The 18,938-nt window shown below is 53.9% G+C and overlaps 2 protein-coding genes across 5 annotated transcripts in view; one reads left to right on the forward strand and one right to left on the reverse strand.

Moving 5' to 3' along the window:
- The window catches only part of SPATS1 (spermatogenesis associated serine rich 1), a 44,717-nt gene extending 42,675 nt beyond the window's left edge, over nucleotides 1-2,042 (reverse strand). Inside the window, exon 1 of the mRNA XM_014479518.2 lies at nucleotides 1,933-2,042. Coding sequence (XP_014335004.1) covers nucleotides 1,933-2,042 — 110 coding nt within the window. The remainder of the gene's footprint in view (nucleotides 1-1,932) is intronic.
- Nucleotides 2,043-6,306: 4,264 nt separating this feature from the next.
- On the forward strand, nucleotides 6,307-17,268 carry AARS2 (alanyl-tRNA synthetase 2, mitochondrial). 4 transcript variants are annotated; one of them, XM_070360829.1, is made up of 22 exons: nucleotides 6,307-6,573; nucleotides 7,269-7,460; nucleotides 7,983-8,128; nucleotides 8,358-8,525; nucleotides 9,263-9,407; nucleotides 9,987-10,132; nucleotides 10,323-10,431; nucleotides 10,792-10,830; nucleotides 10,932-11,043; nucleotides 11,457-11,590; nucleotides 11,983-12,127; nucleotides 12,327-12,514; nucleotides 12,641-12,754; nucleotides 12,856-12,996; nucleotides 13,684-13,821; nucleotides 13,915-14,024; nucleotides 14,177-14,285; nucleotides 14,579-14,701; nucleotides 14,920-15,030; nucleotides 15,601-15,684; nucleotides 15,788-15,898; nucleotides 16,329-17,268. In XM_070360829.1, the coding sequence occupies exons 1-22, from the start codon at nucleotides 6,337-6,339 to the stop codon at nucleotides 16,491-16,493; spliced, it is 2,967 nt and encodes a 988-aa protein (XP_070216930.1). In that variant the 5' UTR covers nucleotides 6,307-6,336; the 3' UTR covers nucleotides 16,494-17,268. The 4 variants fall into 4 exon arrangements, with proteins under 4 accessions (XP_070216930.1, XP_005900143.1, XP_070216931.1 ...); XM_005900081.3 differs by having other exon boundaries at nucleotides 12,342-12,514; XM_070360830.1 differs by lacking the exon at nucleotides 15,788-15,898.
- The last annotated feature ends 1,670 nt before the right edge of the window (nucleotides 17,269-18,938 follow it).

An 18,938-nucleotide genomic window follows, 5' to 3' on the forward strand; every position in this document is an offset into this window, starting at 1 on the left:
AGGACATGACTCTCCTCTCTTCTCCTCCATCCTGCTCTTCCAATAGGCGATCTTAACTTATCCAGGAGCACCAGCGTACCAATGACTCCCAAATCTATAGCCACAGCCCCGATCTTCCTTCTGCACTTCTGACTTTTATATCCACTGAGTTACATCTCTACTTGGATGTCTAAACTTAAATTTATTATGTCCAAAGCAAACTCTTGACTTCCCTTCCACAGACCTGCTTCTTCCTCAGGCTTTCGGAGGTCAGTGAATTGGCAACACTAGCTACCTAGCAGCAGGTCAGAAACTTAGAAGTTAGTCTTTTCTTTCCCTGGTGGCTCAATGAGGAAGATCCCCTGGAGGAGAAAATGGCAACCCACTCCAGTATTCTTGCCTGGGAAATCCCATGGATGGAGGAGCCTGGCAGTGACTTAGCGACTAAACAAAAAAAAGAAAAAAGAAATATATATATATATATATGTAAAATCTCCACATATAGCCTGAATCCAACCACTTTTGAGCTCCTGTCCATCACTTCTTTCCTGAACAACAAGATTCTAACAGGTATCCCTGCTTCCTCTTTTGCCCCCACAGTTCATTCTCTCCCATTACAATGATCTTTCAAAAGTGTAAATCAGGGACTTCCCTGCTGGTCCAGTTGTAGAGAGTCCACCTTGCAGCACAGGGAACCCAGGTTCGATTCCTGGTGCGGGAACTAAGATACCACATGCTGCAGGGCAACCAAGCCAGCCGAGCCACAACCAGAGTCCGAGCACCACCACGAAGTTCCCACATGACTCAACGAAGATGCCTCCTGCCCCAACTAAGACCCTACACATCCAAATAATTTTTTTTAAGTGTGAATCAGATCATGTTGCTCCTCTGCTTAAAAACTGTCTCACAGAACATTTAATCTGTACATATATATATATATTCTCCCCATTTCTGTCCTCTATAAAAAAAACCTAGAAACAAAGACCAATCCAGTAGCAATGAGCATCCCCAGCACCTAATTAGTAGTGCGGAACTATCATTTCTCACTAAAAGTAACTATGAGTTTTGGAAGCGGCTGATGCCAAGACTGGGGTAAGAAATGTCTGGGGTTGGCAAACTTTTTTCAAAGAGCCAGGCAGTCTTTTAGAGTTTGCTGGCCAAGAGGCAAAATCACGGAGATTATGAAGGTCCTTACGTCACCATCTAAAACGTAACCATTTTACGTAACAAGCGCGAGCATTCGGACGCCACGAAAGCTTGGATTCCCGATCCCAGGCGGCTCCGACCCTTCCAGCCCCGCCATCAGCGACCCCAGCCCTAGCCAGCTCCCCAGAGCCTTGAGTGGCCGCGGAGATCCGCAGCCTCTGGTCCGCGCCGCCTCCGCGTCTCCTAGCAACAGGCAGACACAACTTCATCCTCGCTAGGACTCCCGGAGGGGCGGCGGGGAGCGAGCATGTATGCGCACATAGAGCTGCCAGCCTCACACACCCTGCTTTGGAAGAAAGGGGAGATCCCCAGAACGCCCAGTCCCAAGCAAGTCTTTGTCCTGACTATTCCCACAAGTCCTCTACCACACCCCTGTTACTCGAAGTGTGGTCTAGGAGACCATGGGTAGCAATAGCACTACTTAGGAACCTGTCAGAAATACAGAATTTCAACGTCATCCTAGACCTACCGAATCATTATCTACAGGTTGAACAAGATCCCAGGAGATCCCTACACATATTAACGTTTGAAGTGTTGCTTTCACAATCTAGATAAGGCAAAGCCATAAAAAAATACATCAACATAGGAACACCTCTTATAAACTGAACTTTTAATCTAGACACTAAAACACAGCCTTTACGATTTACAAGCAGAAGTTCCCAGAGCCGAGTTCCTTATGCTTAGTAAGGGTGAAAATCCCCTCGTGTCTCCTCTGACCATCGGTCTAGGATGGAATGCATCACTGACCTCAGGTTCCTGCTCTCGAGGTCAATGGGGAGATCGGGAAGGACAATTTCCATTCCCAGAATAAGGGCGTTGCTTCTCCTGAATAAGGCGGAAAGAGAAGTTTCAAACATAGGCGCCCTTGGCCTTGCCGAGGTCAGTCAGACAGAAACATAAGGGCAATCCCTACCCCAGGGAAGACCATACCCAAACCCAGCTAAATAGCTCCCAGGAAACAGACATCGTTTGTATTCTAAACCTGAAGTGAAATTCCTATGAGTATTAAGGCAGTGGATGAGAACTCCTGAGAGAAGTTCCCGGGTCAGTAACTTCCCTGTCTGGCACATTCTCTCCCGTATTCATCTATCCTGAGAAACTGCAGACCATAAATTTAACTTCCTCATCTGATGACAGTGGCAAATCAGAATAAGCACAGCCCAATCCTACAAGAACCATGTGGCTTAATTGGGAAATATTAAAAAGAGACCGATTTACCAGAGGATACGATATTCAAAAAAAGCATTTTTAATGGCAAGGACAAAACAACAAGATGGGGAGAAAACTGTTTTTCAAACAGAAAACAACCCAAAATAAAATCCATGATACATACTACAACATGGATAAGCCTTGAAAACATTATGCTAAGTGCAAGAAGTCAGTCACAAAGACCATGTATTTTGTATGATTCAATTTATAGGAAATGTTCAGAATAGGCAAATCGTTAGAGACAGAAAGTAATTAGTGATTGCCTAGGGCTGGGAGGGATGGGGTAATTGGGGGTTAACAGGTAAAAGGTATGGGGTTTCTTTTGGAAGTGATGAAAATGATCTAGATATTCTAAAATATAAACAGCTAACAACTGTGAATGTACTAAAAGCCATTTGAATTGTACACTTTAAGTAGGTGACTTGTATGGTATGTGAACTATATTTCATTAAAGCTGTTTGGAAAAAAAAAATCTGCGGCTCCACTCTAGATCCACAATAGTCTAAAAATAAGGAGTTCCTACTATAACGCAGACTTTCTGGGCAAAATCTGAAGGGAAAAAAAAAAAGTTGACGTCAGTCCTGAGGAGAAGCCCTAGCTAGATTTCTCTAGCAAAATATTCCCATTTCAATTTGGGGAAGAATTTCACAGGCTTGTCTCAAGATCATGAATCTCACAGAAATCCCCATCTGGCTTTAGGTTCCTGTTCCAAAAACACTGGAAAAACCAACATAGGCAAAACACACTTTCAAAACAACACCTTTCATCTGCGTGGGCAAGGAAACAGGGGGCAAGGGAAGAAACAGGATAGATGTCTTGGATTCCATTAGAATACAAAGTTGAGAACTCACTGTCACTATAGAAACTCAAGTCCAAAAAAAGACCACACATTTCCCAAGGCTAACTCTCTTCAAAGTCCCTAAATAACATAACTCACAAAGAACGGAGGCCTGAAGAGCCCACTGGTTAGCTGAAGCCTTGGAGATGATCACATTAACCTCAGTGCTGTTTAGGCTTTAATTGAGGCAAATTCTCTTCTTGACCTGCTTAATTTCCCAAACCAAGAGCAGAGGGTATCAAGAGAAGCCCGGCGAAGACCCTGGCTCCACCTGTGCCTGTGTTGGCCTCGTGGTCGAAGCTGTTACCATGGAGAGAAAGACAGAAAGGGAGGTGGAAAAGGTACCTCTCTTACCCTGAAGCAAAAACACACAAAAGCCTAGGGCACTGGGAGGCTGAGAGAAAGAGAAATCTCAGCAGCTATCAGCCAACAGCTTCATCCTGCCCTGACAACCCGGATTCCCTCTAATCCCCAGGCAAATTAAAAGACCAAATGTTATTAAGCAATTAATAATGGAACAGCTGCTGTTTGGCTTCTGTGCCTCCACTAAATTTCTGCTTCAACCCCTAAGAACAAAATGGCCATTTCCAATGCCAAGGGCAAAGGAAAATGAGAAGTTCGTAGCACAGTGCCTGACACATACTATTTAGGTATCAATAAATATTTGTTAGGGCTTCCCTGGTAGCCCAGACGGTAAAGTGTCTACCTACAATGTGGGAGACCCGGGTTCAATCCCTGGGTCTGGAAGATCCCCTGAAGAAGGAAATGGCAACCCACTCTAGTATTTTTGCCTGGAAAATCCCATGGACTGAGGAGCCTGGTAGGCTACAGTCCATGGTGTTGCAAAGAGTCGGACATACTGAGCGACTTCACTTTCTTTTCTTTTCACTTTCAAGTATCTGTTGAATGACTATTGAATGAATGTTGATATCACTTCCCTTAGCCTTCTTCTCTCAGCCTGGAAATACACACAGGTAGACATCAGGGCTTCCCATGTGGCTCAGTGATAAAGAATCCACTAGCCAATGTAGGAGGCATAGGAGACAGGGGTTGATCCCTGGGTCAGGAAGATCCCCGGGAGGAGGAAATGGCAACCCAGTCCAGTATTCTTGCCTGGAACATTCTATGGACAGAGGAGGGTGGCCAGCTAAACTGCATGAGGTAACAAAGATTTGGACATGATCCAATGACTGAGAACACACATACATACACCACACAGAATCCACACCTGTTCACTGCAATTCCATTTGTAACCTTGCAAAATTAATGAACATAAGAATTACTAGTATAATACAGATTTCTGGAGGGTACGGACTATTTAAATTTTTTTTTTCTTGGCTGCGGGGCATGGCAAGTAGGAGTTCAGTTCTCTCACCAGGGATGGAACCCAGGCCCCCTACACTGGAAGCACAAAGTCTTAACCACTGGACCACCAGGAAAGTCCCCAGAGGGCAGGGATTTTTGTCAGTTTCATTACTGATGTACCTTAAGCACCTAAAAAATGCCTGGCACACAACAGGGTCTCAATGAATATTTGTTGAATGCCAGAATTAAGGGCCTACAAGGTCAGTTTTCATTCCAATCCCAAAGAAAGGCAATGCCAAAGAATGCTCAAACTACCGCACAATTGCACTTATCTCACACGCTAGTAAAGTAATGCTCAAAATTCTCCAAGCCAGGCTTCAGCAATATGTGAACCGTGAACTTCCAGTTGTTCAAGCTAGTTTTAGAAAAGGCAGAGGAACCAGAGACCAAATTGCCAACATCCTCTGGATCATCAAAAAAGCAAGAGAGTTCCAGAAAATCATCTATTTCTGCTTTATTGACTATGCCAAAGCCTTTGACTGTGTGGATCACAATAAACTGTGGAAAATACTGAAAGAGATGGGAATACCAGACCACCTGACCTGCCTCTTGAGAGACCTATATGCAGGTCAGGAAGCAACAGTTAGAACTGGACATGGAACAACAGACTGGTTCCAAATAGGAGAAGGAGTACGTCAAGGCTGTATACTGTCACCCTGCTTATTTAACTTCTATGCAGAGTACATCATGAGAAACGCTGGGCTGGAAGAAGCACAAGCTGGAATCAAGATTGCCAGGAGAAATATCAAGAACCTCAGATATGCAGATGACACTACACTTATGGCAGAAAGTGAAGAGGAATTAAAAAGCCTCTTGATGAAAGTGAAAGAGGAGAGTGAAATGTTGGCTTAAAGCTCAACATTCAAAAAACGGAGATCATGGCATCTGGTCCCATCACTTCATGGGATATAGATGGGGAAACAGTGGAAACAGTGTCAGACTTTATTTTGGGGGGCTTCAAAATCACTGCAGATGGTGATTGCAGCCATGAAATTAAAAGACGCTTACTCCTTGGAAGGAAAGTTATGACCAACCTAGATAGCATGTTAAAAAGCAGAGATATTACTTTGTCAACAAAGGTCCATCTAGTTAAGGCTATGGTTTTTCCAGTGGTCATGTATGGATGTGAGAGTTGGACTGTGAAGAAAGCTGAGCGCCGAAGAATTGATGCTTTTGAACTGTGGTGTTGGAGAAGACTCTTGAGAGTCCCTTGGATTGCAAGGAGATCCAACCAGTCCATCCTAAAGGAAATCAGTCCTGGGTGTTCTTTGGAAGGACTGATGTTGAAGCTGAAACTCCGATACTTTGGCCACCTCATGCGAAGAGTTGACTCATTGGAAAAGACCCTGATGCTGGGAGGGATTGGGGGCAGGAGGAGAATGGGGACAACAGAGGATGAGATGGCTGGATGGCATCACTGACTCGATGGACGTGAGTCTGAGTGAACTCCGGGAGTTGGTGATGGACAGGGAGGCCTGGCGTGCTGCAATTCATGGGGTCGCAAAGAGTCGGACACGACTGAGCGACTGAACTGAACTGAATTGAATGCGCCAGGCCGCTTGTGTTATTAATAGGTGGACTCCTGCGGGCGCCTTCTTGCCAATCACTTCTACCTGGAGCCAGAAGCGGTCTTGAGTCCTCCTGCCGCCAGGGGTCGCTGTAGGAAACGCCGGGTCTCCTCTCGTTACTTCTATCCCTGCGATACCCTTTGACCTCGTGAAGTATTGCCCCCAGTTAAGATGGCGGCGTCGGTGGCAGCCGCAGCTGGGCGACTTCGGCGGGCCATTCGAAGGTCGCCCTCATGGCGGGGCCTTCGGGCGCTCTCATCGGAGGCCCCTCCAATCCAGGCCGCGGCCGTGCGGGACGCCTTCCTGAGCTTCTTTCGGGACCGCCATGGCCACCGCTTGGTGCCCTCCGCTTCCGTGAGGCCCCGCGGCGACCCCAGTTTGCTTTTCGTCAATGCAGGCATGAACCAGGTAGGGGCCGAACCACGCAGGTCTGGGCGGAGTTTGCAGTTTTTTTCCTTAGAGAAACGCGTTGCGGGATTGGGCAAGAGACGCAAAGGGTGGAGCTCCTACCTTTCGGGGAAAGAGAGCTTGTGCGTGATTGGGCAGAGTTTGGGGTGCAAATTAGGGCTTGGGGAGAACTCGATCGGAAACTTCGGAGTTAAAGTTGAGTTTTAGTTCCAGGAATGGCGGGTGAAGGTTGACTTTTAGTTCCAGGAATGGCGGGTGAAGGTTGACTTTTAGTTCCAGGAATGGGGGGTGTGGAGTCTCATGGGGGCAGACTGGTGGGGGAAGTCTGGCTTCATTTATTAGTTTTCTTAAAATAAAGATATCATTCATTAAAATAAATGTTTGTTGAGTACATGCTACTGTGCTAGCCTATGTGCTCTAAGCTTTCGACTTTGAGCACCACTTACCCTCTGTAGACTTGCCCTGTTTCTAGCCACCAACACATTCGTTCTCATTTTACTAGCAGAGTCTTTCATGATTTATTTGTCTGCTCAGACACCACCAGAGATGGGTGCTCCCAAGTTGCCCCCCTGGGCAAGACTTCACTGTACTCTCAGGGGGCACGGACAGCCCTCAATCCCAATCACCATCTCTATGCTCACTCCCTACGTTTCCCTTCTATTAGGGTATCTCTCTCCCCCTTCCTGTATTTCCAGTTCAAGCCAATCTTCCTGGGCACTGTGGATCCACGAAGCGAGATGGCAGGCTTCCGGCGGGTAGCCAACAGCCAGAAATGTGTGAGGGCTGGAGGACGCCACAGCGACCTGGAAGATGTGGGCCGAGACCTTTCCCATCATACCTTCTTCGAGATGCTGGGCAATTGGGCCTTTGGGGGTGAATATTTTAAGGTGAGTCCCCAGGAAGCCCTGGAGCTAGGAAAGGGTCAGTGGTCAGTCAAGAAAGGAGTCAAGGTTAATCCTGTCTCTACTGTTAGAGTCAGCCTAAGCAGGGCCTCATACCAGACACAGACGCAAAGTGCTCAATGGACATATATAATAGAAATGTGTCTCGTTTCCCTGGTTGGGCTGTAAACTCCTTGAGGACCAAGACTGTGCCTCCTGCCTAATGGCTGATCAATAATTATTGTAAAGAAGTGGTTCAAATGCAGGAGTTAAAAGTCCTCTCAGGCTGAGGTGGGTAGGGGATTTCATGGAGAAGGTGGTGCCTGAAAGAAAATGAGATTTAGAAGCAAGGACACTTTCTATGCAGGAAAATCTCAGAAGCAGAAAGAGTCATGGCTTGTTCTGAAAACCAGGTGGGCAGTGGAAATGGTCTTGTCTTAAGCTGAGGGTGGAGCTCTTGTGGCTTGATGGGCACTTCAGTGGGGCCTTCTCACCCGTCTTCCTCTTCCCACTGGGTTTCCACTACAGGAGGAGGCTTGCAGCATGGCCTGGGAGCTGCTGACTCAGGTCTATGGGATCCCTGAGGACAGGCTCTGGGTCTCCTACTTTGGTGGGGACCCCAAGGCTGGGCTGGGCCCAGACTTGGAGAGCCGGGACATCTGGCTCAGCTTGGGGTGAGTCCACTCCCACTTATGTCCCACTCCTGGAGCACAAGAAAACTGGAAAATAGCCAACACCTGAGTTATACGCTCAGAGTCTCAGCGTATCCTGTGATACCGTCAGCCCTGTTCCTCCTCCTGCTGAGCTTAATGGAAGGGCTCTCCTGGCAGATAGCTGGGGTGGTGTGGGGGAGTCCCCAGCCTCTGCCTTTGTCTCCCACCATCCGTCTGGCTTTCTTCTCAGGGTGCCTGCCAGCCGTGTGCTCTCCTTTGGGCCCGAGGAGAACTTCTGGGAGATGGGGGATACTGGGCCTTGTGGGCCCTGCACTGAGATACACTATGACCTGGCCGGTGGGGCAGGGGCCCCCCAGCTGGTAGAGCTTTGGAATCTGGTCTTCATGCAACACAACAGGTAATGGGTTGCTAGAGGAGGAGGGAAATCCCTGCCTAAAAGTGAAAAAGTTGGCAGTCAGGAGACTTTGATCCATTTGTTATGACAGCATTTGCAATGTGGCAGGCATATTTCTGGGGGCTTTCCTGGTGGCTCAGATTGTAAAGAATCTACCTATAGTGCAGGAGACCTGGGTTCATTCCCTGGGTCAGGAAGATCCCCTGGAGAAGGGAATGGCTACCCCCTCCAGTATTCTTGCCTGAAGAATTCCATGGACAGAGGAGCCTGGTGGGCTACAAAGAGTCAGACATGACTGAGCAACTAACACTTTCAGGCATATTTGTAAACACTTTTCGGATAGTAACCAATTTAGTCCTCTTCCTTGCCCGTGACATTGCAACTAGACACTGTGGGTCTTTGGACTCTGCTCTCTTATCACAAGATGGAGTTGAATTTGATAATCTCTTAAGGTTTTCTACCAGCCTTGACGTGCCTCTTTATAAAGCAAAGAACTGTGTCCCAGAAAGTGGAGGTCTGGGTCCAGGCGAGGGCCCAATCACCTTTTATGAGAAAGGAGAGGACCCAAGGCTATCATCGTCCTCTTTGGGGGATGAGGGGGGTGAGATGATACTGCCCACTGGTTCCTCTCACTGTCGGCCCCCCGAATCCCTTCCTCATCCCTTTATGCCACTTGAGCATCATACCTGCAATCCTGTGGGGGGCCTCACCTGGCACCCCTTTCCCGTACACCTGACCAGAGAGGCAGACGGAAGCCTGCAGCCCCTGCCCCAGCGGCACGTGGACACAGGAATGGGCCTAGAAAGGCTGGTGGCCGTGCTGCAAGGCAGGCTCTCCACCTATGACACCGACCTGTTTTCCCCGCTGCTCGACGCCATACACCAGGTAAGCCCGCCTCTTCCCTTCCATAAGCCACTCTGACCTGCGGCTCACCACCACTGCTTTCTCCCTTTGTTGAGAACTCAAGGGTATTCCCGCCTGCAGGGACAGTGAGCAGCCGAGAATGCGATAGTGTCAGACGTGAGGCTCCAGTTCACGTTTACAGCCTGATACTGCCCCTCACTCTTTCCTCAGTAGTTGCGAGGCACGTACTTAGCTGTGGCACATGAGATCTGAGTTCCCCAACCAGGGATCGAACCCAGGCCCCTGTATTGACCAGGGAAGTCCCTGATCACCACTTTTAAAAGACATTCCTGTTGCTGTGCGGAGGATGCACTGGAGGGCAACTGGAGTAGCAGCTGAGAAATTGGGAGGCTGTTTCATAGTTCAGATAAGGTGTGGCTTAGGCTGGTAGCAGAGGAAGTGGAGAAAAGTAGATGGATTTGAAAGATCTCTGGAAGTAGATGCAAAAGCCCCTACTGATGGATTAGATGCAGAGAGCAGAGCCAAGTCAAGGCTGGCCCCCAGGTTCTTGACTAATGTGAATGGCAGGGCCAGCAGCCGTGTCTCATCTCCTGCTTCCAGGGTTGCGGGGCACCCCCTTACTCAGGCCGCATTGGGGCAGCAGATGAGGGGCGCACAGACACAGCATACCGCGTGGTGGCTGATCACATCCGCACACTCAGTGTCTGCATCGCTGACGGCGTCTCCCCTGGGATGTCAGGCGCCCCGTGAGTCTGGAAGGGCTACAGTGAAGGGCAGGCTGCAGGGGAGAGGAGGGAGGGGATGGAGAGGCGAGTGGGGTTGAGATGGCAGGCGGAGGAGGAAGGGAGCATACACTCTGCGTTTTGCCCTCCCTTCTCCCCTCCCTGCTGACCCAGGGCTGCTGGGGGCTCGTATCTGGGCTCTGACCCCCTCTAGGCTGGTACTTCGTCGGATCCTCCGTCGAGCTGTGCGGTTCTCTACTGAGGTGTTGCGGGCACCACCTGGCTTCCTGGGCAGCCTGGTGCCTGTAGTGGTGGAGACACTGGTAAGGGCAGAATTTCATCGCCTCCCTGGGCCTCCCAGGGGACTCAGAGAGCCTGTCACTGAACCCAAACAGTGACCCTGCCCCGGTTCCCCACCCTAAGTGTCTAACCCAGAGTCTTCTCAGCGGGCTTACAGAAAGCAGGGAGCCTCCTTGCTCAGGCTGCTGAGCCTTTGACCTCGGGACCCCTTCTGCCTGTATCATGCCCGCCCCTCCCTAAAGAAGCTGATTCCCCATTTGGACCCTCTGCCATCCATCTGCCTCTCTGAGCCCCCAAGGCAGGCGTCCCCAGGGAGGGCCAGGTGGAGGTGCAGAGTGTGCTCTTGCCTCTGACACCGCCTTGGGCCTCTGCACTGTCCCCAGGGAGATGCTTACCCAGAATTGCGGAGGAGCTCAGCCCAGGTACTGGACTCGGGTAGGCGAGGGAGGGGCTGACAAGAGTGGTGGGGAGAGGCTCTCCCTCTCAGAAGGCCCGGCTCCAGCCCTGCCCTGCCCCTGTTCAGATAGCCAGCCTGGTGTCGGAGGATGAGGCAGCCTTCCTGGCCTCACTGCAGCGTGGTCGGCGGGTCATCGAGCGGACCCTGAAGCGCCTGGGGCCTTCTGATGTGTTCCCAGGTAAGCAGGATGCTTGGCCGCGGTGTGAGGGCCCCACTTAGGTGAGCCAAGCCCAGGCCTTACATCCCGGCCCGACGTCTCTCTCCCCTGCTGTCTCCACCACGCCCTGCTTCTCCTCACTTCTCTATTGCCCAAGCTGGCCCCGCCTCTGATCTCTACTTTCCAAGGCTGGCTGCAGGCTGAGAATGAACTGCCCTCCTCTGAAATGACATTTGCCAAGGGAGGACCCTGGGCTACCCCCAGCTCCTGCTTTGGAGCCTGAAGGTGACCCTTTTCTGGGGTCTGCCCAGCGCAGGGAGAGGACCCATGTGCTTGGCGTCCGGTGGCTTCTGTGGTCAGAAAAGCCCTGGCCCGTACTTCTTCCCACTCCCTCCCTCGATAGCCCTGACGCCCATCGTCTTCTTTCCTCAAAGCCGAAGTGGCCTGGTCCTTGTCACTGTCTGGGAACCTGGGGCTCCCCCTGGACCTGGTGGAGCTGATGCTGGAGGAGAAGGGGGTGCCGCTGGACACTGCCGGACTGGAGCGGCTGGCCCAGGAGGAGGCCCAGGTACTGGCTGGGCAGCCCCACCGGTTCTGTTGGGTCACAGCCCCTCCCTCAGTCCTGGGATCTTGTGGGAAGAAGGAAACGGGAGGCTGAGGTAGGGTCTGGCCCCTTGCTCAGCCCCCACCCGCAGCCCGCAGAGAGGAAGGCCAGTGCAGTGGGCCACACAGAGGAGCAGAAGGGGAGAGGCCAGCACGAGTCCTCAGAGGGGCCATCGGGGGCCGCAGTGGGTCCTGATCCTGAGACCCCTGCATGAGGGAAGGTTCACCAGCCAGCCCAGGGCCTCCAGCAGCCAGCCCAGCCCAAGGCCTTATTCCAGAGGGGATACGGGAAGCACAAGCTGTGTGGCGGAGGCAGGTCTCCACACAACCCCTCCTGCACATACGCCTGTCCCACAGCACCGGGCACTGCAGGCCGAGCCGGTTCAGGAGCAGGGACTGCGACTCAACGTCCACACCCTGGGGGAGCTGCAGCGCCGAGGGGTGCCCCCAACCAATGATAGCCCCAAGTACAGCTACTCCCTGCAACCAGGCGGCAGTTACAGTGAGAGCCTGGGCTGAGGCGGGTGGCCGCGGGCTTGCCTGACTACGATTGGGAGGACAGACCAGCCACCAGGCCTGTGCCTTCCCCGGGGGAGCCGCCAGGGGTCGCTGTGGGTCCCGGCTGGAAGTGCCCCCCTACCCCTGCCGAATGGCTTCAAGGGAGGCGCGGGCCCAAGCCCCTGCCTGGCATTGATAAGCAGTCTCGGCCCTGGCAGAGTTTGGCACCTGTGAGGCCCAGGTGCTCCAGCTGTATACAGAAGATGGGACAGCTGTGGCCTCCATAGGGGATGGCCAGCGCTGTGGCCTCCTCTTGGACAAAACCAACTTCTACGCTGAACAGGGAGGCCAGGCTTCCGACCGAGGCTACCTGGTGCTGGTGGGCCAGCAGGTGAGCCCCCCCCCCCCACCACCCGCAACGCCCGCCACACAGACACACACACACACACTCCCCAGTCCTCCTGAGCCAGAAGGAGAGGCGGCAGGCACTCAGTGCCTCGGCCTTGCCCTTCCCCAGGACGTGCTCTTCCCAGTGGCCCGGGCCCAGGTCTGCGGAGGCTTCATCCTGCATGAGGTGGTGGCCCCGGAGCGCCTCAGGGTGGGGGACCAGGTGCAGCTGCACGTGGATGAGGTGAGGACCCCACCCCTGCTGTTTATCCTCCGTGTCCTGCAGCCCCTCCTCTCTCCCCACCCCACCCGCACCCGGGGCCCTGGGTGACAGAAGTGTTTCAGGCCTGGCGTCTGAGCTGCATGGAGAAGCACACGGCCATCCACCTGCTCAACTGGGCACTGCGGCAGGTCCTGGGCCCCGGCACAGAGCAGCGAGGCTCCCATCTCAATCCCGAGCGGCTGCGCTTCGACGTGGCCACGCAGGTGAGCTGGGCACAGAGAAGCAGCCTTCACACAAGGCGACGGGCTTAGAGTCTGGTGGGGTGGGAGTTTGACCATAAGAGGGCTGGACTCCCCTCGCTCAGTCACTGGGGGACCTTGAGTCGGGGGGCTTTGCGTCAGGCCGCTCCTGCGCCAGTGAGGGTCAGGCGAGCCAGTGTCCAGAATCCTCTCGGCCTCCAGCCGCCCGGCTTCCTTGTCCCTGCTGTCACCCAGGCCGCTCTTGCTCAAGCCGAGCTGCCCTCTTCCTTATCTGTCACCCTGTCTCAGTGTCCATCTGGCTCAAATCCTGCAGGAAGTGCTCACTGAATCCCATTCCGCCTGATGACTCCCTCCTTGCTCCTGTGTCTCCCCCGTCCTGTATTTCTCTTCCCCTGGCTGCCCTCTCTCGTAAGCTCCTGAAGTACAGAGCCTCTGTCTTCTGTTTCTTTATCAACTTTCAGTGTCTAGTGAAAGGCCTGCTGCTTCCAATAGGCCCAGTTCCCAGGTAGCTTTCTAAGGGAAAGGACTGTCTGCTCCACAAACGTACTGAGTACGTGTTATGTGCTAGGCACCGTTCACTGTTGTGTACTAGCTTGGGGCTGGTTCAGTGAACACTGACTGCTTCTTCACGCATCACTCCCAGGCACGGGGCTGACTGCCTGTCTGTCTATTTCCCCCACAACCCCCCAGGCCCCATTGACCCCAGAGCAGCTCCGGGCAGTGGAGGTCACTGTGCAGAAGGCCGTGGGGCGGGATGAGGCTGTGTACATGGAGGAGGTGGCCCTGGCACGCACTGCCCACGTCCCCGGCCTGCGCTCCCTGGATGAGGTGAGTTGGAGGGGCCCTGTTGGTAGAGATCGTGTGAGTGAGCCCCCCACCCCCCCACAGACCTGTTAACAGACCTGTGCCTCTCACTGTCAGGTATACCCAGACCCTGTGCGGGTGGTATCCGTAGGGGTGCCCGTAGCCCATGCGCTGGACCCAGCCTCCCAAGCCGCACTGCACACCTCTGTGGAGCTATGCTGTGGGACGTGAGTCACTCCTCTCTGCCCACTCTGGCCTGGGTCCCTGGACCTCCTCCCTTCCCTCGTCCCTGGAGCCATAAGCCCCTGGTTTGGAGCTCCAGCTGCTCTTCTCTCTCGCATCATCACCCAGACCTCCTGCTCCCTCCCTCTGCCCACAGGCACCTGCTTCGCACAGGGGCTATAGGAGACCTGGTCATCATCGGAGAGCGCCAGCTCGTCAAGGGCATCACCCGCCTGCTGGCCGTCAATGGGGAGCAGGCCCAGCAGGTCAGCACACCAGTGGGGCCTGGGAGGCTTCTCTGGGTGTGGATGGGTCAGGGGGCACGCAGCTGATGCTCTCGGGCTGGGGAATGCCCAGCAGTAGACCCCGGATTCATACCTGTGCACTAAGCCATACCAGCTACTGCCAGCTGGCATCTGTTGTCATCATTTGATACCTTGATGAGTCTTGATTGTTAAATGTTTCTAACTTGTCCCTGCCCAGCAATAGGTCATGAACCCCTGTCTTGGGGAGAGCAGGTATGCCACACTCCCCTGACCATCCTGTGCCCTCCCTACAGGCCCGAGAGGTGGGCCAGAGGCTGGCCCAGGAGGTGGAAGCAACCGCAGCTCGGCTGAGTCAGGGCAGCCGGCATGTGGCGGAGGCACATCGGCTGTCCAAGGACATGGGGCGACTTACCGACGTGAGGGCTACCCCCACCGTGGAGCTGCCCCTTCCACCTGGCCCTGTTCCCCTCCCCAACCCTGCCTGTCTCCCCCCAGAATCCCCAGCCCAGATATTTGTTGTTTGTCTGCAGGGGGACATGTAGGGAGTGTGACCTCTTCCCTGGCCCTGCTGGTCCCTGCCTCAGGGACCATGACTCAGTGGGGCCAGGGAGTGATATGCTGCTTCTGACCACAGGCCGTGGACACCGCCACAATGCCCCAGTGGCAGCGGCGGGAGCTTCAGGCCACACTGAAGGCGCTGCAGCGGCGTGCTAACACTGCCGTCCGGAAACTGGAAATGGGGCAGGTGAGAGGGGGTGCGGTGCACCCCACGGGGCAGATAGCAGGCACACCTGGCGAGCATCGGAGATGTCTAGCATGCACGCTGAGACACCCCCAGGCCTGGCGGGGAGTCGGGGTGGGTGGCAGTTGCTGCCTCTCCTGCCACCTGGGTGCCATCATCAGGTCATTCCCACACTTCTCTCTGCCAAACTGGGTCTCTCCCCCAACTCCCAAGCCTTTCTCAGACTCTCCCTCCAGGAAGCTGACTTGATTACGCCATTCAGCCCTAATTGCTCCTTGACTGTGGCTCCTCCTCCCTCCGCCCCCACTCGCCCATCTGTGCTGCAGCCCTAGTCCCGTCACCTTCAGCGGCCCATGTGTAGGGGCCTGGAGCTAAAACGAAAGGGAGGAGGGAGGGAGGAGAGGAAGGACATAGAGGGGACCCAAAACAAGGCGGCCATTCTCGGCAGAACCCCTGGCACCTTTGCTGGGGGACGGAGGGCGTGGGAGGGGATTTCTGGGTTGGGGCTCAGTTCAGAAGTGGGGGCTGATTGCTTCCCAGCCCGACCCCTGCGCTGTTCTTCCTGCCTCCTAGGCTGCACAGAAGACCCAGGAGCTGCTCCAGCGGCACATGGAGGGGCCCCTGATTGTGGACACGGTTTCCACGGAGTCCCTCTCTGTAAGCGTTGGGCGTGGGGTGGGCCCAGGGTGTGGGGAGGGGAAGGTCCCAGCGGGGAGGAAGCTGGGAGCTGCGAGGTCGCCATCTGCCCTCCCCCGCACAGATGCTGGTGAAGGTGGTCCGGCAGCTGTGCACGCAGGCGCCCGGCACATCAGTGCTGCTCCTCAGCCCCCAGCCCCTGGGGAAGGTGCTGTGCGCCTGTCAGGTGGCCCAGGTGAGGCGAGGCAGCCCCACCCACTCATCTCCCAGCCCAGCTTGCTGATCCCTTGTCTTATTCCTCCCACGTAAGAGAGCCACAGCTGGGTAGAGGTGATCTCTGAGGATGCCCCAGGATGGGGACAGGGCCACCTCCTTGTCCCTAACCCACACCCTCCCACCCCACCCTCAAAGGATTCCCTCAGTTCCCACCACCCCACCCTCCAGGCTGCATATTTCTTACAAATAGGTAGCAGCCATTCATCAACCTCTGTACGTGCATTCCCGGCCCATCCGTCTCCTGTCTCCTCACCCACTTACCCACCCCCACCATGTGCCCGGCTTGCAAGAGGGTTCTACTCACTGTGACTCCACTCTCCAGGGTACGCTGAGCGGGAGGGGCAGAGAGGGCTGCTCTGCATCACTGCCCTTTCTGTTTCTGTCCCCAGAGTGCCACACCGGCCTTCACAGCAGAGGCCTGGGCGCTGGCCGTGTGCAGCCACATGGGGGGCAAAGCCTGGGGCTCTCGAGTGGTGGCCCAGGGCACTGGAAGCACTGCTGACCTGGAAGCTGCCCTCAGTGCAGCACGAGCCTATGCCCTCAACCAGCTCTGAGCAGGCTCATGCAGGGGCTCACACACTGAAGAGACTGCAGCCAGGGCAGTGCCTGGAGCCCTGAAGGAGCCAGCAGAACCTCCCTGGAGGCTCAGCAGAGGACTCAAGTCTGGAGGCCAAGCAGCTGAGCCAAGAGGGTGCCCTGGGCGGGGACCTGCACAGACACAAGAAGGTGGGGGCTGGGGAAGGCAGACGTGAGCCTGATCATAGACCCAGCGAGGTGAAGGTGAAGACCTACATGGCTGTTCTGGCTGCGATTGTTCATTAAAAAGTATTTTTCACAGGATAGGAAGCTCCAGAGGGCTTCCCAGATAGCGCTAATGGTAAAGAACTCACCTGCCAATGCAGGAGACGTAAGAGACCGAGGTTTGATCCCTGGGTCGGGAAGATCCTCTAGAGAAGGGAATAGCTACCCACTCCAGTATTCTTGCCTGGAGAATCACATGGACAGAGGAGCCTGGCGGGCTCTGATCCATAGCGTTGCAAAGAGCCAGACACGACTGAAGCGACCTGGCACACACAGACAGGAAGCTCCAGGACATTCTTTCACCTAAAAAAAGCAGCCTTTTCCATCTCAGCAACCTGACGTGGGTGCCCCATCCCCAATTTGGCCCTTCACACTGGACTAGAAGGCCACCTGGCATCCAGATCTGAACTCCCCTTGTCACCACCACAAGCACTTGGCCAAGCCCACTGTGCCAGCCTGTTCCGAGCACCCACAAAGGCCTCCCTAGCCAAGACTGAAAACTCATGTGAAAGTCATGAGAGCTGGGCAGATCCTGTCTGGTGTCACTTATTTCATTAACAACTTCTCATTTTAATGAAGGCTCTGATGATTTGTTGATAAAATGAGCCAACAGGGACTTCCCTGATGGGGCTGAGACTCCAAGCTCCCAATGCAAAGGGCTTGGGTTTGATCCCTGATTGGGGAACTACGATCCCGCATGCCACACTATAAACTGAAGAACCTGCATGCTGCAACTAAGACCCAGCAGAGCCAAACAAATAACCCAGCAGGTACTGATCAGTTGCTGAGACTATGGCAAGAAACAAACAGAACTTCCTGCCCTTGTGGTGCTTTCTTGCCGTGGGGAAACAGCAATGAAGAGAAAGAAGAAGGTATCAGATGGGGATGAGGTCTATGGAGAGAGCAGACGGGTTGGGAGGATGTGAGCCCCATGGACATCTGAGGGCAGAGTCAGTGCAGAGGCCTGAGGGACAGGTGCAGGCCTTGGGGTCAGAAGGGAGCAGAGCCAAAGCAAGCCTACTCTTTTTTTTTTAACACATTTAAAAAATTTTTTAATTTATTGTTGGTTGTGCTGGGTCGTCGTTGCTGCCTGCAGGCTTTCTAGTTGGGGCGAGCGGGGCTGCTGTTTGTTGCAGTGGCTTCTCTTGTGGACCACGGGCTCTGGGGCACAAGGGCTTCAGTGTTGCAGCATGTGGGCCCACTCGTGGCGCACAGGCTTCGTTGTTCTGTGACGTGTAGAGTCTTCCTGGACCAGGGATTCAACCCATGCATTGGCAGGCGGATTCTCACCCACAGTACCACCAGAGCAGTCCCGAGCCTTCTCTTTTAAAACAACTTGCAAAGCACCTGAGCTGAAGCTGAAATTGGCAGCTCAGAGCAGGAGGAAGGTGTGGAATGGAGGGCAGTTGTCCTTCCCTCCCAAAGTGAATCCACCCAGGACCAAGCCAGACACCTGAGCTCCACCTGTGTTTGAAGATCTCTGTTGCTGGATGAAGGAAGGGGAACTCCGGGGACCCATCCCCAAGTCAGAGCCTCCCTGGCTGCCAAGTTCTGGGGCCATTTAGTCAAAATTTTAGCACAGAGCAGGCCTTCCTGACAGCATTTATTGCGTGATTGCTCATTCTAATTGAGGCAGTGGTGATTAGTTGGTAAATCACTGATGAGGGCTTGAAAGGGGCCTGGAGCCCCTGGCCTCTGGCTGCTTGCAGTCCTGAGAGGTCACAACTGTGGATCTTAGCAACTGTAGCAGGGGCCACTGTTCAGTACACTGACTGAAAGCCTGTATCTTAACACATAGTCGCTACAGTGAGGATACTGGGGGCGGGGGGGTGGGGGGGGTTGGTGAGTTAACTGAGCTTCTAAGGTGGCAACTTATCCAGGATAACCCAGCTAGTAATCATCAGAACTAAAATTTAAGTTCTGCCTCCAGTGAAACTTCAACCACCCTTGGTTGCTCTTCCCCTCTTGAAGGATGATTTCCTTTTCTGTGAAAGCTGGTCATTTCACAGAAGCTGGTCATTCCTGGTGTCGAGCTTAGGGCTGTGGAGGGAGCACTGTGGAGGCCTGGGGTCTTCCTGCCCGGTGCCACTCAGCCTTGCTGACAGCCTGGAGAAAGGCCGAAGGTGGCTCCAAAGGGATGCTGCAGCCAGTGGTCAGCCGAAGGCCTCAGGAGAGTTCTAAGAACTGCACATGCCCTT

This window comes from Bos mutus, chromosome 23, assembly GCF_027580195.1.
Source record: "Bos mutus isolate GX-2022 chromosome 23, NWIPB_WYAK_1.1, whole genome shotgun sequence".
NCBI lineage: Eukaryota > Metazoa > Chordata > Mammalia > Artiodactyla > Bovidae > Bos > Bos mutus.